General features: G+C 57.2%; 2 protein-coding genes across 2 annotated transcripts; one reads left to right on the top strand and one right to left on the bottom strand.

The window, feature by feature from the left end:
* The first annotated feature begins 2,048 nt into the window (after positions 1-2,048).
* LOC120704310 (tyrosine-sulfated glycopeptide receptor 1-like) lies at positions 2,049-5,573 on the top strand. The gene has a single exon (XM_039988654.1). The coding sequence runs from the start codon at positions 2,105-2,107 to the stop codon at positions 5,384-5,386; it is 3,282 nt and encodes a 1,093-aa protein (XP_039844588.1). The 5' UTR covers positions 2,049-2,104; the 3' UTR covers positions 5,387-5,573.
* Positions 5,574-22,871: 17,298 nt separating this feature from the next.
* On the bottom strand, positions 22,872-23,360 carry LOC120702278 (keratin, type II cytoskeletal 2 epidermal-like). Its single transcript, XM_039985997.1, has one exon. The coding sequence runs from the start codon at positions 23,358-23,360 to the stop codon at positions 22,872-22,874; it is 489 nt and encodes a 162-aa protein (XP_039841931.1).
* Positions 23,361-23,888: the final 528 nt, after the last annotated feature.

Raw genomic sequence — 23,888 nt, 5'->3', positions numbered from 1 at the left:
ACACACCCTCTGGGCTAGGGCGGGTGCCTTCCGCCACCCGGCTGTGGTTTGCAGCACCACGACACACTCAATGTCTCTTTCAGAAGAGTTTTAGTTGGGGATAAGTTAACTGGTGGTATTTTCTTGTTGTAAGTCTTGTACATATTAATCTAAATGAGGGGATGTATTGTTTTACGTGGAATCTACATAAAAGTGGGGCATTCACAGTTAATTCAATGTATAGGCACCTAGTCAATAACGGTTTCAAGGCTACGCAAGAAATTTGGCATATGAAGATTCCTCTCAAAATAAAAATATTTATGTGGTATCTTAAAAGGGAAGTGGTCCTAACAAAAGACAATTTAGCTAGAAGGAATTGGAATGGGTATAAAGCTTGTTGTTTCTGTAGTAAGCCGGAAACTATCCAACACCTCTTTGTTGAATGTCATTATGCGAAATTTTTATGGCGTGCAATTCATCTTGTGTTAGGTATACCACCACCAATAAATATAGAATTTTTGTTTAATAACTGGTCTAAACAGGGAGGGCACAAGCACAATATATTGTTATTGACGGGGGCCGTAGTTATTTGCTGGTCAATTTGGCTCACAAAAAATGATACTGTGTTTAACAATTATAGACCAAAACTTTTTTGCGGGTGCTTTTCAGGGGGACATATTGGCTCCGGTTGTGGGCTCTGTTGCAGCACACTGATGACCAAAGAGAGTGGCTAGTCGAAGCTTGCCAGCTTCTAGAGTCTTCAGGTTTGCAATTATTCGCATCCTATGGATGACCCTTCATTTTATGTATTGGTCTTTAATTTTAAACTCAGTTTGGTTTAAACTCTGAGGGTGTGACTGTAATAATTATGGACTGATGCCTCTCTCTAGAGAGGTTTGAAGCCGGATTTTTTTTCCATTATTTAAAAAACTTATCATCTACCACCTCTCCATTGACCAACCTTTTCTTTATAATAGCCGATTGGACATCAATGCCTAGTCACCATCCCAAATAGAAAACACCCAAAGGTGCATTTTGTTATTTCTTGACGAGAAGAAAAGGACACTCCCGAGTTCCTTATAATATCCAGTCTTGCAAACCACTAATCCTTGTCCCAACTAGCCATGAACCCAACGTACATTTAATTGTTCATATATATACAATATTTCTCTTGAAAAAATGCTCGTCTACTCCCTAGTTGTAGACTCACAATTGCAGCGCTGAATCCATGACACGGAAATAATTAAAAAAACTCAAGTTTTTTACTTTCTAACATTTTCAGTTACGAAATTCATCCGCCAGATTATAGAAACTGCACGCCCATTCGTCAAGGACCCGGACGGCAACCAAAAAAAAAACCCCCTCCCCTACAAAAGCCCATCCTGCAGTTGCCATCACGACACGTAAGGCTAGTGACATCGACGAACCCAAAACATTACCACTCCAACATGCACTTCTAAGGCTGTGTTTAGTTCGCTAAAAAGTTTGAATTTTGATACTGTAACACATTTCGTTATTATTTGATAATTAATATCCTCATCTCGTATGAAATAATTATACTATGTAATTAGTTATTTTTTTAATTACATTTAATGCTCCATGTATATGTTCAAAGATTTGATGTGACAAGGATTGTATGAAATTTTTTGGAACTAAACAAGGCCTCAATATTCCTCTGACCGACTAACCATTGGCTCATCAGCTGTAGATAATTGCAACATGTTTTCCGTTCCAAAAAAAGATAATTGCAACATGTTAAAGAATAATAAACCGTCCTTTCCACACCCAATCACGGTTCAGCCAGGAGGGGGCAGTCCCAAAAGTCAACCCTGCCCCTACGAGATGACTTGCAGCGCACTAGCATCAGCTCAGCTGCCTGCAGTTGACCTGCATGTTAATGACCATTTCAGTTTGGGTTCATGAGCCACTAATTCTATTTTTTTCTGTTTCTAGAAGAGGGCATCAGCTAACAATTGACAGTTCGATATTCTATTTTTTTGAGATTAAACGAAGCGAGCTGTTTCGAGATTAAACGAAGAGAGCTTTCTCGACCACGCTTGAGACTTGAGAGTTCTGTAACCCCATTGGTCACCACCATGCGTAGCACCTGGAACTCGGCGATTTCATGGCGGTTGGGCAGCGGCCGATGCAACTGAATCGCCAGGTCATCGTCTCGGGGGTGGTACTACTGCTAATCTCGTTGCTGTTTCTCTGCGACCGCGCCGGCGCGTGCACGGCGGAGGAGAGGGAGGCCCTGCTGTCCTTCCTCACCGATCTCTCGCCGCGGCCCAGCGACGGCATCGCCGCCTCGTGGCGAGGGTCGCCAGACTGCTGCGCCTGGGAAGGCGTGAGCTGCGGCGGCGATGGCGCGGTCACGCGCGTGTGGCTGCCGCGCCGCGGGCTCGGCGGGACGATCTCGCCGGCGCTCGCCAACCTCACCGCGCTCACGCACCTCAACCTCTCCGGCAACGGCCTCGACGGCGCGTTCCCGCCGGCCCTGCTATCGCTGCCCAGCGCCGCCGTCGTCGACGTCAGCTACAACCGCCTCTCCGGCTCGCTGCCGGACTTGCCGCCGCCCGATGGCGCGGGCGGCGGCCGTGCGCTCCCGCTGCAGGTGCTCGACGTGTCGAGCAACTTCTTGGCGGGGCAGTTCCCGTCCGTGATCTGGGAGCACACGCCGAGCCTCGTCTCGCTCAACGCCAGCAACAACAGCCTGGAAGGTGTGATCCCATCCTTGTGCGTGAGCTGCCCGGCGCTCGCCGTCCTTGACCTCTCCGTGAACGAGTTCGGCGGCGGCATCCCTCCGGGGTTCGGCAACTGCTCGCAGCTGCGCGTCCTCAACGTCGGCCGCAACAACCTCACCGGCGAACTCCCCGGCGACATCTTCGACGTGAAGCCGCTGCAGCGGCTGCTGTTTCCGTCGAACAGGATCCAAGGGACGCTCGATCCCGAGCGCATTGCCAAGCTGAGCAACCTCGTCGCCCTCGATCTCGGCTACAATGCGTTCACCGGAGAGTTGCCGGAGTCCATCAGCCAGCTGCCGAAGCTGGAGGAGCTCGGGCTCGCGAACAACAACCTGACCGGGACGCTCCCACCGGCGCTCAGCAACTGGACCGGCCTCCGGCGCCTCGACCTCCGGTCGAACAGCTTTGTCGGGGACCTCGACGCCGTCGACCTCTCCGGCCTCGGCAACCTCACCGTCTTCGACGTGGCCGCCAACTACTTCACCGGCACCATGCCGCCGAGCATCTACTCCTGCGCGTCGTTGAAGGCGCTCCGCGTGGCGAACAACCAGATGGGAGGGCAGGTGGCGCCGGAGATCGGCGACCTGCACCAGCTCCGGTTCCTGTCGCTGACAATAAACTCGTTCACCAACATCAGCGGCATGTTCTGGAACCTCCGGAGATGCCGGAACCTCACCGCGCTGCTCGTGTCGTACAACTTCTACGGCGAGGCCCTGCCGGACGCCAGCTGGGTCGGCGACCATGTCAGGAATGTCCGGCTGCTGGTGATGAAGAACTGCGAGCTGACGGGGCAGATACCGTCGTGGCTGTCGAAGCTGCAGGACCTAAGCATCTTGAATCTCGCCGAGAACCGCCTCACCGGCCCGATCCCGAGCTGGATTGGCAGCTTGAAGAAGCTCTACTACGTGGACCTGTCCGGCAACCAGCTGTCCGGCGAGATCCCGCCGTCGCTGACGGAGCTGCCGCTGCTGACGTCGGAGCAGGCCATGGCGGATTTCAGACCAGGCCACATGCCACTCACGTTCTCCCTGACGCCGGACAACGGCGCGGCGAGCAGGCAGGGCCGCGGGTACTACCAGATGTCCGGCGTCGCCGCGACGCTCAACTTCAGCAACAACTACCTCACCGGCACGATCCCGCGCGAGATCGGGCAGCTGGTGACGCTGCAGGTGCTCGATGTCGGCAGCAACAACCTCTCCGGCGGAATCCCGCCGGAGCTCTGCAACCTCGCCAGGCTGCAGGTTCTGATCCTTCGCCGGAACAATCTGACGGGGCCTATCCCGCCGGCGCTCAACCAGCTCAATTTCTTGGCCGTATTCATCGTCTCGTTCAACGACCTCGAGGGGACGATCCCGACGGGCGGGCAGTTCGACGCGTTCCCGCCGTGGAGCTTCAGGGACAACCCCAAGCTCTGCGGCCCGGCGATCGCCGTCCCATGCGCCGTAGTACCCCTTGCCGCCGGCGAGTCTTCTTCATCCAAGCTTGTCGGCAGAAGGGTTCTCGTGGCCATCGTTCTTGGAGTCTGCTTCGGGGTGGTGTCGCTCGTCGTCTTGCTCGGATGCGTTGTGATCGCCGTCAGGAGGTTCAGGTCGAAGGGATCGGTCAGCGACGGCGGGAAGTTCGCGGACGCGTCGATGTTCGACTCCTCCACGGCGGAGCTCAACGGCGACGAGTTGAAGGATACGATCCTGTTCATGTCGGAGGCCGGCGGCGACGCGGCGAAGAGCCGCCTCACGTTCCTGGACATCCTCAAGGCGACCAACAACTTCAGCCCGGCGCGCATCATCGGGTCCGGCGGCTTCGGGCTCGTCTACCTCGCCGAGCTGGAGGACGGCACGCGGCTCGCCGTGAAGAAGCTCAACGGCGACCTGTGCCTTGTGGAGCGCGAGTTCCGTGCGGAGGTGGAGGCGCTGTCCTCGGCGGCGGCGCGGCACCGGCACCTGGTCCCGCTCCAGGGCTTCTGCATCCGCGGCGGGCTGCGCCTGCTGCTGTACCCGTACATGGCCAACGGCAGCCTCCACGACTGGCTCCACGACCGGCCCGGCGGCGCCGACGCGCTGCGGTGGCGCGACCGGCTCCGGATCGCGCGCGGCGCCAGCCGCGGCGTGCTCCACATCCACGACCACTGCACGCCGCGGATCGTGCACCGGGACATCAAGTCCAGCAACATCCTGCTCGACGCCTCCGGCGAGGCCCTCGTCGCGGACTTCGGGCTGGCCAGGCTCATCCTCCCCGACCGCACCCACGTCACGACGGAGCTGGTGGGCACGCCGGGGTACATCCCGCCGGAGTACGGGCAGGCGTGGGCGGCGACGCGGCGCGGGGACGTGTACAGCTTCGGCGTCGTGCTGCTGGAGCTGCTCACGGGGAGGCGCCCCGTGGAGGTGCTGCCGTCTCAGCGGCGGAGCTGGGAGCTGGTCGGGTGGGTGACGCGGATGCGGGCGATGGGGAGGCACGCCGAGGTGCTGGACCACCGGCTCAGGGGCGGCGGCGGCGACGAGGCGCAGATGCTCTACGTGCTCGACCTCGCCTGCCTGTGCGTCGACGCCGCGCCGTTCAGCCGGCCGGCGATCCAGGACGTGGTCAGCTGGCTCGAGAACGTGGACACCATCGGCGGCGAGTCATCCGAAGATGTAAAAAAGATCTCTGCTGGCCAGAGCTAGCTTAATTTGACAGACTCTTGCTTGAAAATTGAAACGGCGAGTTCTGCGTCAGTCTGTGGAAGGATGCAATCTTGCGGGAGCTGTCGAGTGTTTTGCCGGATTAGGGACGGCCCTGTTTAGTTCCCAGAAAATTTTCTACAATGCTTGTCACATCGAATGTTCGGACACATACATAGAGCATTAAATATAATTGAAAAAAATAACTAATGACACAGTCTAACTGATTAACATGAGATGTATTTTTAAGTCGAATTAATCCATAATTAGATATTAATTGTCAAATAACAACGAAAATATTATAGCGTCAAAACCCAAAAAAAATTGCGAACTAAACAGGGCCATGCGGTGAGTTAATGGCTAATCCTGGCATGCGCAGCCCCTCCTTGGTCATCGCGCAAGGGGCTAAAACGAGCACGATATTTGGACGGAGGGAGTATATATCTATCCCAAGTCCCAAAACAGAATGGAATTTGAAATCGCCCTCCGGAGTCCGGACCGGAGGAACTGAGAAGCGTCAGCCCTCGCCTCTCTCCTGTCTCCTCCCCCACCCGCCTCCCCACTCCCCCTCGCCTTCCCTCGTCCGCCGCTGAAGCCGTTCCGTCCCACCTCGCCGTCGCTCTCTCCGCCCTCGTATACAGGACAGGTACAAGCACACCTCCGTCCCTTCCCCTCTGTTTTCTCCCTTTGCGGCCTCCGCCTCGATCGCCCGGGTGTAAACGCTGTAGGGCGTGATGATCGCTCCTGTTCCCTTTCATTTTCGCACTTTGGGTGCTTTTCCTTCTTCCGATAGGGTTGTAAGACCTTGTTGATGTGCATTTGGTGGTACTTTAGGGGGCGGGGATGCGATCGTGCAGTGTTGGTGCCGTGTTGCGTGATGGTAGCGATGGAAGTGGATCACTGTTAATCTCCCCTCATTCAGTTCGAAAACTGCTGGCGAGTCGGTGCAGTAGCTTCACTCGACACTCAGCACTATAGGCATGTTGATTTCTGAATGGGGGGAATCGAGAGCATCAGAGGCATTGATATGGTTTTCTGGAATGGTGGATACGGCTGAGCAACGCCTGCTGTAAACTTAACTGCAGTTTGCCTTTTCAGGAGAACGTATTGTCCTGGTTCAGTATATTTATTGTTTTCTCCACAAACGTGTAGATTTATTTATTAATCCAGAAACGTTTATGATAAACACGATTTTCCTTTCATCTTGTGTGATTTATGAGTCTTATTGCAATGCATCCCAGCAACCAATTTCTCCTAAGTTATCCCAATGCTTGTCAGTCATGAAACATTATATATCAATTGATATTGAGGGGTGCATGTTGCAGTGTTGGTTTCATAATACTGAAGCTATGGAGGATTCTGTACAAGTTGCATGTGTAAAGCCAAATGCTGCAGATACTGCATTTCAGATTTACTCAATGAAGCGGTCAGCATATGCTGCTGTGCTGAGAGCATTCTGTGCTCGCTCAGACATTCTCTCAGGGGTACTTCCTCACTCCTATAAGTTCAACTGTGAAGTATTATTACTAAGCAAATAATATACAGTAGGAAAATATGGTGATCTACTGATCTGTTACTCTATACCATGACATGGTTGTCGGTACCCTGTAGCAGAGATACCCACTCTTACTGCGGCAAGACAGGACCCGCGTAGTTATCCGTAACTGCGCGCAAAGGACGGAGTAGCCAGGCCCCACGGGTCAGGCTCTTTCCTCACCAGGCCAACGGCCCCGAACCCGTTCCCCGCCTGGGGATGGGTCCGGAGACGCCACGTGTCTCTAAGGAAGGGAAGGTCCGAGCTGACAGCCGAGGCCCCGGACCCCCCGTAGGGGTCCGGGGCCTCCTGCGTCCATCCGGACCCCCCTTACTGCGTGGGGGTCCGGAGCCGCCACGTGTCTCGGAGGCACGGGCATGGGTTCGTGCGCGAGTCCTCCGCTAGGAGCTCGCGCACCCACCGCATTTAATGCGGATGGTTAAGGCGTGCTCTGTCGCCGCGGCACGCGGGACAGCTTTTGTCAGGCCTCACTGTGCACCGCGTATTACCAAGGTACACAGTGCAGCCGCCTGTGCCGCACCCGCGCAGAGCCCGTCTGCAGCATTAAATGGATACGATGGCACGGCACTTTTCCATCATGCCGCCTACGCCGCAAGCTACACAGCCCGTTCAGCTACGTGGCAGGCGACGCCACTAGCTACGTCTGGCATCGTCCCGACAAGACAGCGCCTGGACATGATGAACGAGGGACTCCAGGAGCACGCAAGGGATTTCAGGAGAGAGATCTCCTTTGCCTGCGACGCCATAATGTATGAACAGTACGTTATTTTATACTACATCGTTGGGCCCACCTGTCGGGGACCCAACAGCCATGTACGCGCCTCCCTTGAGATATAAAAGGGAGGCGCTCGCTGCGCACTACAAGCTCCCCAGACACACAAGCTCTCGAAAACTCTCTCTCGAGGGAAGGCAATACAACACACAGTGGACGTAGGGTATTACGCTCCGGCGGCCCGAACCACTCTAATCCCGCTGTGTTCATCGTGTTCTTGAGAGAGATCTAACTAGGACTAGCTAACCCCCGAGTACACACCCTCTGGGCTAGGGCGAGTGCCTTCCGCCACCCGGCTGTGGTTTGCAGCAGCACGACATTTGGCGCGCCAGGTAGGGGGAGCTTTAGCTGGTCGCAGTTCATCTCTTCCTCGTCTCGATGGTTCGTGTGGACGATGTGGAGATGACAGAGGGTGTGACGTCCTCCACGCCACACACCTATCGCGTTCCTGCTCCAAGGGCAACTGTGCCTGTGGAGCAGCCACCGTCGGCAGCGGCGCGCGCTGCTCGCCGGCAAGAGTCAGGGCGCCCATCAAGGGCCCGCTCACAAGCTGCGAGCGGCGGAGCGCTGGCAACGGCTAGGGAGTTGCTTCGCAACCCCCCGGCTGAGGCAGCCTCGCCAGACGCTCTGAGGCAGTGGCGGGACGACGTTGACCGTCTCCTCCACCTAGCTCAGGCCTCCCCCAGTTCTGCAAAGACTGGGCAACGACCTCCGCCCGACAACGCGGTGGTACCCTACCGCCAGCGTCAGGGCGGTGCGTCGGCGTCCGTGCGCTCCCCCACCGTGAGGGGTGCACGAACAGAAGACCTGCGGGCGGAGCTCAATCGCCGGCGCGCGGGAGAGGATGCCCGCATCTCCGTCGAGAGGGCGCGAGAGCGCCGTCTTAACATTGAGGGCCGCAATCTCAACGCCGACTTGGACGTGGTGGCGCCCAAGCCCCCGGTGAACGCCCGGATACAGTCAGGCGCACCGGTGGCTGGGGTGGGCTGTGCTGCACTGGCGGAGCACCTCCGCGCCGTGGCATGGCCGTCCAAGTTCCGCCTGCACCTGCCGGAGAAGTACGACGGCACCACTAACCCGTCTGAATTCCTGCAGGTGTACGTTACCGCCATTACAGCGGCTGGTGGTAACGGCGCCGTCATGGCGAGCTACTTTCATGTAGCCTTGTCTGGGCCAGCCCGGACTTGGCTCATAAACCTCACACCTGGGACGATCCAGTCCTGGGAAGAGCTCTGTGCGAGGTTCACGGCGAACTTCGCCAGCGCATACCAGCAGCATGGTGTGGAGGCACACCTTCACGCCGTGAGGCAAAAACCCGGAGAAACGCTCCGGGCCTTCATCTCGCGCTTCACCAAGGTACGGGGTACCATTCCTCATATCTCAGATGCGTCTATTATCACTGCTTTCCATCAGGGGGTACGTGACGAGAAGATGCTCGAGAAGCTGGCGACACACGAGGTGGAAAAGCGTCACTATGCTTTTCTCCCTGGCAAACAAGTGTGCCAGGGCTGCTGAGGGCCGCGCATGGCACTCAGCCCCCCAAGACGGAGACACCAAGGCTAGTGGCTCCGAAGCTATCGCTCAGGGCGGTAGCAAGAAGAAGAAGAACAAGAACCGGAGCCGTAGGGAACCGCATTCTGGCGGACCAGTCGTTGCAGCAGCAGCACCAGCAGCAGCGCCGGCAGCGGCAGCAGCGGCCGGGGGCCAGAATGCACATGGCAAACGCCCTCGCCCGCAAGGTGGGAGTGGAGGTTCATGCCCAGTGCATCCCACCGCTCGCCACAGTGCCGCTGACTGCCGTGAGATCCAGAAGCTCGCGAAGCGGGTCAGTGGGCGGCGTGAGCAGTCCTCCAAGGATGGTTCACCCCTCCTCGCCAGCGGCCTGGCAAGGAGAAGGCCTCCGACAGCGGAGCCGCTACTGGGGAAAAGGAGCTGGGGTACCAGTCCCCCGCTCAGGAGCTGAAGGGCGTCTACCACGACGACGACTCCGATTCCGACAACGGCGACCGCCGCAAGAAGCTGTACGTAATGTACGGCGGAAGCTGGGAGCTTGTCTCCCGGCGGGACGTGAAGACCCTTCGCCAAGAGGTCCTTTCGGTGAAGCCGGGGGTCCCGAAGGCGGCGCCTCACCAGAGGTGGATGAACACCACCATCTCTTTCGGGCCATCCGACTGCCCGGTGAATATGGCCGGAGCTGGTGTACTACCCCTAGTCACCGCTCCTGTCATATCCAACGTGAGGCTCTACCACGTGCTGATTGACGGTGGAGCTGGCCTCAACGTCATCAGTTATGCAGCGTTCAAGCAGCTGCAGATCCCGGAGTCCAAGCTGACTCCCTCTCGCCCATTCTCCGGAGTGGGCCCACATCCGGTGTTCCCTCTGGAGAGCATCACATTGCCGGTCACATTCGGGACCGAGGAGAACTTCCGCACAGAGAGCGTTCTGTTCGATGTTGCGGAGGTGAACCTCTCGTTCAACGCCATCATTGGCCGACTGGCACTCTACCGCTTCATGGCCATTGCTCATTACGGATATTTGGTCTTGAAGATGCCTTCCCTGCCGGAGTCCTCACCGTGCAGGGCGACCGCACCGCTGCCGTCGCTGCAGTTGAAAGACTGCATGCTCTGGCGGCAGAGGCAGCACGTTCCGAGGAGGATCCATCTACCTCGCAACCCAAGGCGCCTGCAAAGGCTCCCAAGGTCCAACCGTCCGATCCGGACCATGTTCCCGTGAAGACGGTGCAGATTGGAGCGGACTCCGCCAGGACCACCCCCATTGCGGGGAACCTGGAGGAGAAATAGGAAGACGTGCTCATCGCTTTCCTCCGGGCAAATGTCGACGTGTTCGCTTGGGAACCGTCGCAGATGCCCGGGATCCCCAGGGAAGTGATCGAGCACAATCTGAGGATCTACCCTGACGCCATGCCGGTGCGCCAGAAGCCTCGGAAGCAGTTCGTGGAGTGGCAGAACTTCATCCGCGAAGAAGTCCGCAAGCTCCTACACGCTGGCTTCATCGAGGAGGTCCACCACCCCGAGTGGTTGGCCAACCCGGTCGTCGTCCCAAAGGCCAACAGGAAGCTTCGGATGTGCATCGACTACACCAGCCTCAACAAGGCATGTCCCAGAGACCCCTATCCTCTTCCGCGTATCGATCAGATCGTGGACTCCACCTCCGGGTGTGACCTTTTGTCTTTCCTAGATGCATACTCTGGTTTCCACCAGATTCAGATGTCTAGAGAGGATAGGAAGCATACTGCCTTTGTAACAGTAGATGAGCTTTATTGCTACATTGTCATGTCGTATGGTCTAAGGAATGCCTTACCCACGTTTGTACGAGCTATGAACAAAACCTTCTGTAATCTAATTAGAGACATTGTTGAGGTTTACGTCGATGACATTGTGGTCAAGACTAAGGTAGGGTCAACACTAGTGGAAGACCTGTCCCTCGTCTTCGACCGGCTCCGCACCACGCGCACGAAGCTGAACCCCGAGAAGTGCATCTTCGGCGTCTCAGCAGGGAAGCTGCTGGGTTTCCTGGTCTCACATCGAGGCATCGAGGCAAACCCAGCCAAGATCAAGGCGATCGAAGCGATGAGGCCTCCTGGCCGCATCAAGGACGTCCAGAAGCTTACTGGATCTCTCGCTGCTCTTAGCCGCTTCATATCGAGGCTGGCTGAGAAGGCCCTTCCCTTCTTCAAGCTATTGAGGAGGTCTGGTCCATTTTCTTGGACCGAAGAGGCTGAACAGGCCTTCCAGGAACTGAAGCAGCACCTCACCTCGCTGCCAGTATTGGTGGCTCCAGAGCCCGGTGAGCCGTTGTTTCTGTATCTTGCTGCGTCTGCGGAAGCAGTCAGGATGGTGCTGGTCGCCGAAAGGACGGAGCAAGCTCGCCAGGGGGACACCAGGGTCTCCCCGGCCAAGGATGGTGAGCCGGACCCCGGACACGGGGGCCCGTCAGCCTCACCCCAGCTTAAAGGTCCAGACCCCACACAAGCGGGTCCGGAGGAGCCTCGTCCCAGTGGGAACCCAGAACCGCTGGGGGCCCAAGGACCTGATGTGGTGGATAAGGGCGAGCCGGACCCGGTAATTAAGGTCCGGACCGTCCAGAAGCCAGTTTACTACGTCAGCGAAGTCCTCCACGAGGCGAAGGTCAGGTATCTTGAGACGCATAAGCTTATTTATGCGATACTTATCACGTCCAGGAAACTGCGCCACTACTTTCAGGCACACCGAGTTGTCGTAGTGACTTATTACCCGCTAAGAGCGATCCTGCACAACTCTAACGCCATAGGCAATATCGCCAAGTGGGCGGCAGAGCTGGCTGAGTTCCAACTGGACTTCCAGCCCCGCCATGCAGACAAGAGCCAGATCCTGGCTGATTTCATAGCGGAGTGGACTCCTTCCCCAAGCAATTCTGGGGGTCCGGACGTCAATGCCGGACCCCCGGAGCCGGAAATCAGGACACCAGTCTTCACCGAGCCCCACTGGACACTCTTCTTTGACGGGTCTGCCCGCGAGAAGTGGGCTGGAGCTGGTGTGGTCCTCATCGACCTAACCGGAGATCAGCTGAAGTACATGGTGCACCTTGAGTTCAAGACCACCAACAACATGGTGGAGTACGAAGCTCTAATCTTTGGCCTGACGCAAGCCCTCTCATTGGGAGTCCGGCAGCTTCTGGTGAAGGGGGATTCCCAGCTAATCATCAAGCAGGTCCGAGGGGATTGCAGCTGCAACAATCCCCAGCTCGCGGCATACCTCATGCACGTGAGGAAGCTCGAGAAGGACTTCGACGGCTCCTGAGACCTACCGCCCAGCCAGCCGAACAGGGTGAAGGGGATCAAGCTAGCACCTCGAAGCTAGCAATCCCGGCGGCATCCCACCTATGGTGCCAAAACTGGGTTGTGTGCTCTGTTGAGGATCCTGGTGACCTCATGGAGCCACCCCCACCTGCTCAGGAAGCTCCCGATGCATGGATCTCCGAGATCCGGGGCTACCTGAAAGATAACATCCTCCCTGATGACGATGTGTCCGCTGAGCGCATAGTCCGATTGGCTAAACGCTACTCAGTGGTAGAAGGGGATCTCTACTGCCGTGGCGCCAATGGTGTCCTTATGCGGTGCATTTCCCAGGGAGAGGGCCGCGAGTTGCTCGTGGAGATCCATGGAGGTGAGTGTGAAAGTCATTCCTCATCTCGCACGCTTGTTGGCAAGGCCTTTCGGCAAGGCTTCTACTGGCCAACAGCACTCCAGGATGCGGCTGAGCTGGTAAAGTCCTGCAAAGCATGCCAATTCCATGCAAAGCAAATACACACACCGGCTCAAGCTCTGCAGATGATTCCGCCCTCATGGCCATTCGCTGTGTGGGGTGTGGATATCCTGGGGCCATTCCCCCGGGCCGTCGGCCGGTACCGGTTCCTCTACGTCGCCATCGACAAGTTCACAAAGTGGCCGGAGGTTACCCCTGTGGTGAATATCACAAAGAAATCAGCAGTCGCATTCCTCAAGTCCATTGTGTGCAGATTTGGCGTCCCAAACCGCATCATTGCGGATAACGGGACCCAATTTAAAAGCAGACTCTTCCAAGAGTACTGCGAGGACATCGGCATCCAGATATGCTTTGCGTCCGTGGCACATCCCCGCAGCAATGGGCAGGTTGAGAGAGCGAATGCAGAGATCCTCAGGGGACTCAAGACCCGCACCTACAACTGCTTGAAAAAGCATGGTGCCAAATGGGTTGATGAGCTCCCATGTGTACTATGGGGCAACCGGACCACACCCAGCCGAGCCACCGGGGAGACTCCGTTCTTCCTGGTCTACGGGGCTGAAGCATGCCTTCCCCCAGAAATTCACCTGGGCTCACCACGGGTCCAGGCTTTTGATGAATCCATGCAGGAGCAGCTGCGGCATGACGACGTGGACTTCGTTGACGAACGAAGGTGGCGAGCAGCAATCCAAAATGCACGCTACAACCAGGCGCTCAGGCGCTATCATCAGTAGTTCGTGCACAGTAGGGAGCTCCGGGCTGGCGACCTCGTCCTCAGACGGATCCTGAGCCGAGCAGGGCTCCACAAACTTTCCCCCAGCTGCGAGGGGCCCTTCAAGGTTACAGAGGTATGCCGGCCCGGATGCGTTCGCCTCGCCACAGAAGATGGAGTGCCGCTGTCCAACCCATGGAACATAGAACATCTGCGTAAGTTTAACACCTAGGCAGAGCAGGGAAATAAACTTTTCCTTTGTAATAAGTTAGAGTTAGCGTGCGGCCCAGAGCGGTTGGGGGCCACCCTCATAAACCCGACCTCTGGCATCCATCGCACCATCGGCTAACGCGCGGCTCAAAGCGATAGAGGTTCGACCTCGTAAACCCGGCCTCTGGCATCCATCGCGCAAGGCCATGCACATCAATATTGCAAAGGAAATAATTTCTCCCAAATCTGTCTCTGTGTCAAAATTTAATTTCGCATTCTGATTCTCGAGATTTTACCTTTCTAACCCCCGCGGGGACCTCTACTCTTTGTTGCTACAATTAAGATCTGCATTGAGCTGCTGGACAGCCGTACAGACCTGGACCCTCTTGCTACTAGAGAGGGGTCCGGACCCCTAGGGATCTACTCTGGAGAGCGGGTGCTTGTTTCCTGGGGTGGTCCGGAGCCCTGTGTAGCCGCTTAGCTGGTTCCGTACCCAAAGCCTACACACTCCACCACCCTGTAACGAGTGCTCTAGTACCTGGAGCCGGGTAATTAGGGGCCCGGACCTTGTTCCAGCTCAAGAGTTGGCTTCCTAAGTCCTACACAGCATGTCCAGCCCTATATCTCAAAGGATCGAGTACAACAAAGTGACCTCACCCACTGCTGCGAAGGGTCTGGGATGATGAAGCCGGGTCCGGAAAGATCGTACTATTTCCTGGAATGGTCCGGAGCCTGTGTAGCGCCTTAGCCTGGTTCCGTACCCTAAGCCTACGCACTCCACCACTCTGTAACAAGCACTGAGCTACCTGGACCTGTGCATCTAGAGCCCCGGACCTGGTACCAGCCTGAGATCGGTCAAGGATGAGACCCGCGGGCCTGCTACTAAGCTGTAACTTTGATATGGTACACAGGTTAAGCCCTGACTGGTGGTAGCCAGCCTCAAACCATTGAGCCTACCTACCAGGGGGTCCTGGCATCCGCTTCAAAGGTTTCATGCAGATCAAGGTCCAGTCTCAATGGTAGACAGACTCAAAACAACTGAGTCTATCTCCCAGGGGGCCCGGATCATCCGCTTTGACCCAAGACATCATAAATGGATTCTGCATGTGTCAAACAGCTAAGTTGCAATATCATTACTACCGTATAAGCGAATTTGATTCTTCTCTCTGTAGTTCTGTATGCTACACAGGGAACAAGACGCTTGCTTGCCTTGCAAACTATGCGGCACCTATGCCCAAGGGGGTACGGAGTATCTTCTACGGCTCAGATGGCAGACAGGTCCAATCAACTGAACCTATCCGCCAGGGGACCAAGGCGCCGGGGTGCTACATACCGCAAATCAGCAACTGACAAACAGCTAAGTTGAAGTTTTCTTCTATTTCAAAATTTTCAACTAATACAACGTTTGTTACATAATGCAAAAGATACAAATATACAATCCCCAGCTCAAGGGTCTACAGGCTCTCGCTTGAAGTAGGCGGCAACAAAGTCGACGAGCTCTCGTACGCTGTCCCAAGCGGCGGCCTCCGTCTCCACGACAGGACCATTGACCACGGGCGTCAGCAAGATGGCCGGGTCGTGGCTCCGGAGGCAGGTCAGGATGTGCTCCACCACCATCCGGATCAGCTCGCGACCCTCGGCTTCGAGCTGACCAGCAAGGACCGGCTCTAGACGCCGGAGCCTATCCGAAGCAGAACTCAGCACTGGGAGGGCGTCAGCTATCGAAGCTGGCGGCTCCGCCACCTGGATCGGGCTCATTCCAAATGGCACCAGAGCTAGGCTCGCTTCGGCCGCCCAGTTGGCAATCTGCTGGGGCCCCACGCGCTGGTCCTCCTGGTGCTTCCGGACCGCCTCCTGTACCGCCTCTTGCACCCGGGTGTCCAGAGGCGCCTTGGCCACCTCCACCTCGTGGGACCTCTCCTCGAGCTCGCGGGACCTCTCCTCGAGCTCGGCCTTCCTCTTCTCCGACCACTCTTTCAGCTTCTTGAGGGAGTCCCGCTTATAAAGGGACTTCCGGTCCTCCTCCAGCTCCGCCTCGGCAACAGTCAGCTTGCCTGCTCTCTCCTGCAGTTGCTCGCACAATCCCTGCAGAGTCGCAGAGAAGACGTCGAGCTCCTGCCTGTGGATTTCGAGACCCTGGCTGCGAGTCTCCAGCTCGGACTGCTGGGCCACAAGGCGAGTCTCGAGGTCGGACCGCTGAGCCGCGAAGCCAACAACCTCCAAGGCAAAAGTCTCCTCCCGCTGGGCCAGAGTCTTCTCCCGGCTCGATACCGCAAGCTCCCAGTTGAATACCTTCAGAAGGTTGGCACGATAGGCCTCCTGGTCGGCTTTGAGCTTCGACCGGGTTTCCGCAGCACGGGAGGCTTCCACCTTCGTGTGTGCCTCCAGGCGGGTGTGCCAGTCGGAGAGGCGCTGGCGTTCGCTCTCTAGGGCAGACCACTCCCGCCGGAAGGCCGCCTCGGCGGAGGAGGTTGCCTCCACTATCGACCGCCAGACCTGGGTCAGTACCTGGGGAAGGGGAGTCGCTTCCTCCTCCGGGAGTTGGAGCTACAGGAGCCGCCTGCCAAAAACAACCTCCAACTCCTCCTCTGCAACAGGACCGGAGCTGGAGGTGGGGGCTTCTGCTGCAGCACTTGTCTCCGGCGCCTCCGCCGCCGATGCGTCGGGTGCGGCTGCACCCAGCACCGGCGCCTCCGCCGCCGCAACGTCGGGCACGCCAGCGCCCAGTGCCGGCGTCTCAGCCACCACAGCGTCGGGCGCGGCAGCGCCCAGCACCGGCGCCTCCACCGCCGCAATGTCGGGCGTGCCAGCGCCCAGTGCCGGCGTCTCAGCCGCCGCAGCGTCGGGTGCGGTAGCGCCCAGCACCGGCGCCTCCACCGCCGTAGCGTCGTGTGCGTCAGCGCCTAGTGTCGGTGTCTCAGCCGCCGCAGCATCGGGTGCGGCAGCGCCCAGCGCCGACGCCTCCGCCGTCGCCACGTCGGGTGCGGGTGCGCCTAGCACCGGCGCCTCCACCGCCGCAGCGTCGGGTGCGTCCGCGCCCAGTGTCGGCGTCTCAGCCGCCGCAGCGTCGGGTGCGGCAGCGCCCAGCACCGACGCCTCCGCCGTCGCCACGTCGGGTGCGGGTGCGCCTAGCGCCGGCGCCTCCGCCGTCGCTACGTTGGGTGCGGCTGCGCCCAGCACCGGCGCCTCCACCACCGCTGCATCTGCTGCGCCTACAACAGGTGCCCCCGCCGCCGCAACGTTGTGTGTTGCTGAATCTGGTAATGACGCGCCTGTCAGCGCCACATCGGGCATCATCGGGCAGGCAGAGGTTGTTGTACCTGAGGATCCCGCGCCCGCCGTCGCCGCTGCTGTCGCCGCCGAGGCCGCGGTCGCCTGGCCACCAGCTGACGAGCCGGCGATGGTAGAAGAACTGCTTTGGGCGAGGAGCCCTGGCAACAAGCGGAGAAACCTTCAGCAAAAAGCAGAGCACTTGGCATAGGGGAAGAGCGCAGAATAACACTAACCCAGAGGTGCCGGGTCCCCAGCATCCTCGGAGGCCCGGCCTCCGCTCCTCCTCCTGCTGCTGCTCCCGCAGCTGCGATGCAGGCGCAACCCGGGCTTGCTCCTGATGCAGCTGCTGTTCCCGTGGCTGCGGCGCTGGCGCAACCCGGGGTTGTACCTATTGCTGCTGTTGCCGCTCTCGCGCCCACTGCAGCCACTCCTGCGGCTGCTGCTGCTGCTGTTGCTGCCGGTGGGAGGAATCTCTCGGCGGCGATGGTGGCGGCGCAGTCGCCCCGGAGGACCCGTGAGGGCCGGCGGTCAGGGAGCTACCCTAGCCCGCGCCCTCAGAGGTCCTCTGACGCTTCGTGGCGGGCTCCGAGACCAGGGTCCCGTCGCCCCTGAGTAGCCTGCGCCGAACTGCATCCCCCGACGATGCACCGGAGCTGCTCTGTATCCGGCTGGAACTGGCTGTAGCGGCGCTACTGGCCACGGCCTGCTTTCCCTTCGTGGTGGCACCGGACCCCGCGGTGCTCTGTGTAGCTTGATCCCCTGATGCGCCAGGGATCCGAAGCCCACGGTTCGGATCGCCCCCGGTCTGGCGTGGGGCCAGCCCCCTGTCGTCAAGAGTTGGCAGGGTAGCCAGCACAGCCACCCTCGCGGAGTCCTCGCAGAGGGGAACAATACCCTGAGGGAGGATCAGGTTCTCCGGGATGAAGGCGTCTCCCATCACGGCCCACACCAGGACCTCCAGGGCTTCCTGGGTCAGGTCGCTCCCCTCCCCGCGGTGGGTCCTGCTGCAATCGTTGAGGCCGGTGAAGCTCCAAGCGGGTCACGGGCGCTGCTTCAGGGGGGCGATCCGGCGCTTCAGAAAGTCTCTGAGCACGTGCCACGAGGTGAGGCCGCTCTCTGCCAGCGACCTGATCTTGCCCCGCACGGAGTCGAATTCCGGCTGCAGGGACGGCTTGGCCCTCCAGGATCCGCGATCGGTGGCGGGCCCCTCGGTCGGCAGGGCGAGACGCTCGTTGGCTTCGGTGGTGGCGATCACCCAATCCCTGCGCCACTCCTCCCACTTCCCGCCAGTAAGGCCGGGAATGTAAGGAGTCGGCAGGTCACTCCTTATCTGGAAGTAGTACCCCCCCACTTCGTCATTTCTCCTTCCGGACCTCACCAAGATGAAGAAGTAGCAGAAGAGGATGACGCAGGGCCGCACTCCCACGAACATCTCGCACAAATGCACGAAGATGGACGTCAGGAGGAGGGAGTGGGGCGTCAGGTGCTGAAGTTGGAGGCCGAAGTCTTCCAGCAGCAACAACAGGAACGAAGAAATCGGCAGTCCCACGCCGGTGGAGATGTGCGTGGTGAATAGCACAAACTCCCCGGCGCGGAGGTTGCCAAGGGTAACCGAGCCTGCTCGGACCCCCCAGCCGGTCTCCTGTGCACTCCACCCAAGCAGGCGGCGCACCGTGTTCAACTCTTCCTCCGTCTGGAAGCGGCGGGGATGAACAAGGGATGCCATCTCTCTGTGGAGGTGAGGAGCAGCCTGCGTGAGGAAGAAAGGGGCAAGAAAAGCTCGAAGGCAAAGGGGCGCAAAGGTTGGAAGGAAGAAGGCGAATGCGGGAAAGTAACCGCGGTATGCGGTTCGCCCCATTATAAAGCCTGACTCAACCGGCGCGCCCCGAAACCGTCGCCGGAACCCAAGCGACGCCCGCACCTGGTGTTAACCGCCCAGTCCATGACATGGGGGCCCAGGCCCACCTGTCGGGGAGAGCGGGTGACCAACAAAGGTGTGAAAAGACGGGATCTGAACCGTCGTCCACGCGCGAAGCGAGGCGGAAGCTGAGCTGACGTGCGCGTATTAAGCGCTGGCGTGGCCGAGCTTTTCAGGAACTGCGCCGGTGGTAAATGATCTGTTTACTCCGGCCGCAACAATGCCGAGCGTCGCGCGTGTGACTAGGTGAACCACTGTGCGTGGGGGTCATGAGTCAGTAAGCCGTTGCGATGTGATGAGGCAGCAAACAACCCGATGGATGGTCAAAGCCGGTCAAGACCCCTGCAGTAAGAAGCTTCAAGCTATGCAGAGCCAAATCGCAGTAGTGGCCCCACCTGCGGGTTCGTACCTCCCCCAAGGTGGGCCCGGGGGCCACTGTCGGTACCTTGTAGTAGGGATACCCACTCTTACTGCGGCAAGGCAGGACCCGCGTAGTTATTCGTAACTGCGCGCAAAGGACGGAGTAGCCAGGCCCCACGGGTCAGGCTCTTTCCTCACCAGGCCAACGGCCCCGGACCGATTCCCCGCCTGGGGATGGGTCCGGAGACGCCACGTGTCTCTAAGGAAGGGAAGTTCCGAGTTGACAGCCGAGGCCTCGGACCCCCCGTAGGGGTCCGGGGCCTCCTGCGTCCATCCGGACCCCCTTACCGCGTGGGGGTCCGGAGCCGCCACGTGTCCCGGAGGCACGGGCGCGGGCTCATGCGCGAGTCCTCCGCTAGGAGCTCGCGCACCCACCGCATTTAATGCGGATGGTTAAGGCGTGCTCTGTCGCCGCGGCACGTGGGACTGTTTTAGTCAGGCCTCACTGTGCACCGCGTATTACCAAGGTACACAGTGCAGCCGCCTGTGCCGCACCCGCGCAGAGCCCGTCTGCAGCATTAAATGGATACGACGGCATGGCACTTTTCCATCATGCCGCCTACGCCGCAAGCTACACAGCCCGTTCAGCTACGTGGCAGGCGACGCCACTAGCTACGTCTGGCATCGTCCCGACAAGACAGCGCCTGGACATGATGAACGAGAGACTCCAGGAGCAGGCAAGGGATTCCAGGAGAGAGATCTCCTTTGCCTGCGACGCCATAATGTATGAACAGTACGTTATTTTATACTACATCGTTGGGCCCACCTGTCGGGGACCCAACAGCCATGTACGCGCCTCCCTTGAGATATAAAAGGGAGGCGCTCGCTGCGCACTACAAGCTCCCCAGACACACAAGCTCTCGCAAACTCTCTCTCGAGGGAAGGCAATACAACACACAGTGGACGTAGTGTATTACGCTCCGGCGGCCCGAACCACTCTAATCCCGCTGTGTCCATCGTGTTCTTGAGAGAGATCTAACTAGGACTAGCTAACCCCCGAGTACACACCCTCTGGGCTAGGGCGGGTGCCTTCCGCCACCCGGCTGTGGTTTGCAGCACCACGACAATGGTAATATGATAGATACTTTTGTTTCTTATGTCACTTCTGAAGATATCTTGTTGAAACCTTACTTTTCCTGCCCTTATTAGTTTCCTTACTTTAATCCTCTTTTTTTTAAGAGTATGTTTAGATATTACACTGTTCAGGTGAATTTCATGATAGAATTTTGTTTTTCTAGAAAATGCACGATAGCATATTCAGTATCTTTTTCAGCTACATATATGTGTGTTACATGCTACTTACCTTTGCCTTCTTACAGGACAAAGTAAGATGTCTCACTGAACTGAGAAATGAGCTGAAAATATTGCAGACTGAACATGCAGAATGTCTTGTGAAAGCCATATCAAATAAGCAAATCAAGCCTTTCAGGTGAAATAGTTAGTAATCAGTATTGCTTCTCATAGTAAAACATATTTTTTAGATAAGGGAAATAGTAAAACATATATGCTGATTGAAAGAGTTATCTGTTCCGCAGCTCCAGATTTCTAACCCTTTGAAATTTCCGATGCTATATGTTGGCATCTAGTATTGTTTCATGTTTCTGTTTGGCCTAGATAAATATTTTCATGTTCCTGTTTCCTTGTCTCACCTAAGCAAATTCTTCCAAATACTGATCACCGTCATATTAGATATATTACAAAACAATTTATGTGAACTGCTGCATTTCTTGTCGCAGTGCCGGCTTGCACTCCAAAGGAAACACTTGCAGTACTGAAGTTATAAAGGATTTTGTTGCATGCGTCCTACCAGCTGCTGGAGATACTGCGTTTCAGATTCACTGCTTGGAGCGATCAGCATATGCATCAGTGTTAAGAGCTTTCTGTGCTGTGACAAACCACCTCTCATGGGTATGTCTGTTAGCTATACCTCATTTTCCTATAAACTCCAAATACAAGTAATCGGATCATAGATGATATAACCGTTGGATCACTTGTATATTCTTTTATTATACTCTCTTGGATCCAGATTTTAGTTCACTTGGGCTTTGTCCCAAGTCAAATTTATTTAACTTTGAGCAAGTTTACAGAAAACTGCACCATATTTTGAAATTACATTTATTTGAACCTCCAGATGTTAACATATTTTTCTAAAAACAAAATCAAAGTTAGAGAAAGGTTTGACTTAGGACAAAGCCAAACTGAACTATAATTTGGAACGGAGGGATGATGACATTGTATCCAGGCTTAGCTTTTTACCTGTTTGCTTTCTTCAGTACACTTTCACTTTACCTGTACCATTTTACAGTTACAGGTCAAGCTTCTGTCTGAACTAAAAAGTGAACTTAGAATAACGCATACTGAGCATAAAGAAGTTGTTATGAAGGTCAGTTCAGATGAGCATATCAAGTCTTTGAGGTGAGCATGTTTAGTCATTTGTTCTCAGTACAAAGTGCATGCTTATTAAATGCATTTTCTTTCCTGAAGTTTCACATGCCTAACCTTTCTTATTGAGCAGGAAATTTAGTTTGGCAAATCTGTCTGTTGTTACAAAGACCAATCCAGCTTTTGATGTGCATGCTGTGCTTCATGACAAGATTGGCTCAACTGGTCAGGTTTGCACTTCATCCACAAGCTGCCTCAGTTTGATACAGAAATCACCACTATCAGAGAATTCAATGTTCTCCACAAGGTGTCAATTTTCTTTGTTTCCCACTCACATCAAGTTTTCACAAATAAATGCATTGATGCTCATTTATTGTGACGGCTAATGGAACAGAGACATTGGGATATCAGATACTCCCTCTGTTCCAAAATGTATGTCGTTTTGGATTTTTTAGATTCATAGTATTTGCTATGCATCTAGATATAACATATGTCTATATACATAGCAAAATATATGAATCTAGAAAAGTCATAACGACCTACATTTTGGAACGAAGGGAGTAGCTCTAATGGAGCCAAAGAAGGACCTTATTTTGAATCCCGCACAGTGGTACCTGCTAAAAGGTTGAAAGCTGTAAATGGGCAGGCACCAGCATACTTAAAATGTGGCCCTTCTAATCAGTTACCAGTGGCAGTTTCTGTTGGTGTATATGTGAGTGGCCCTTATGGCCCATGTATAGCTACTATATTACCCACCCTTCTAGGATTTGGAGGAATACACTACACTATTCTCTCCTACATGGTATCAGCTTAGCCTCTCTCTTTCTCTCCCCTCCCTGCAGCCGCCGCCATGGCCGGCCGGCAGCCGGCGCCGCCGTCCCTCTCCTCTGCTGCGAGATCTACCGCGCTAGCCCCTGGTGCTAGCGGATCTGGTGCCCTGGCGCCCTGGAACGCGCTTGCCCAGCGGGCACCCGCCGCTGCTGCGCTAGGCGCGGACGGCGCCGCTGCAGCCGCCGCCCAGGGCGACTGGCGCGCGCCTGCCGCCCAGGACGCAGACGCGAGCGCGGCCGCGGGTGCTGCGGGGGCCGCCGCCGCAGCCCAGGACGCAGGGGCCTTGGTGGGCGCGCCTGCTGCCGCCGCCCCTACAGCCCCCGTGGCCCCCGCGGCTGGCGCGGGCGCTGCCGCCGCCACTGCCCACGCGAGCGCGGCTGGCACGGGTGCGGCCGCTGCCGCCGCCGCTGGTGGCTCTCCTCCTCCCTGGCGTGGGCTGGGCATGCCCCCCGCGAACGCACCGTTCGCCGCCACCGTCTTCCGCGGGAAGGAGGCCCTCATCGCCGAAGCTACTACGGCAGACGCCGCTCTCGCCGCGGCCCACCTCGTCGCCAAGTCCGAGGCTACGGCGGGTCAGGAGCGCGTCCGCGCGGCTGCCCTCGCTTAGGAGCGCGAGCGCTCCGCGGCGGACGCTCTCACTCATCGGGTCACCGAGGTGGAGCACTACTTGTCTTCTCCGGTCAGCAACCCGTTGTCACTGAGCACGGTGCTTCGTCCTCTCACCAGGCTCCGCCCCCCGGATCTGGACACCGGCTTGACCCGGCCGACCCCATGGTCGCCTAGCTCCACCTCCAGGCCGCCGGCGTCCAGAACATCCGGGCGCTGGTCACCGTCCTCCTCGACCCCGTGTCCTCCTCCTACGAGCGCTGGCGGGACCAGGTCCTCCTCGTTCTCCGCCGCTACGCCCTTGACGACCACGTCCTCCTCGACACGCCGGTCGAGGCGAGGGACCTGGGGTGGCTACGCATCGACAGCGTCGTCATGTCTTGGATCTTTGGGACCATCTCCCTGGATCTTCAAAACATCGTCCGGACTCGCGGCGGCATCGCGCGCGAGGCCTGGCTGGTGCTCGAGGCGCAGTTTATCGACAACGCCGAGGCCTGCGCTCTCCGGCTCGATGCCTCCTTCCGCACCTCCGAGCAGGGGGACCTCTCTGTTGGGGAGTTCTGCA

The sequence above is a fragment of the Panicum virgatum genome, chromosome 4K (assembly GCF_016808335.1).
Source record: "Panicum virgatum strain AP13 chromosome 4K, P.virgatum_v5, whole genome shotgun sequence".
NCBI classification, from domain to species: domain Eukaryota; kingdom Viridiplantae; phylum Streptophyta; class Magnoliopsida; order Poales; family Poaceae; genus Panicum; species Panicum virgatum.
This window is presented reverse-complemented; position numbering and strand designations above follow the sequence as displayed.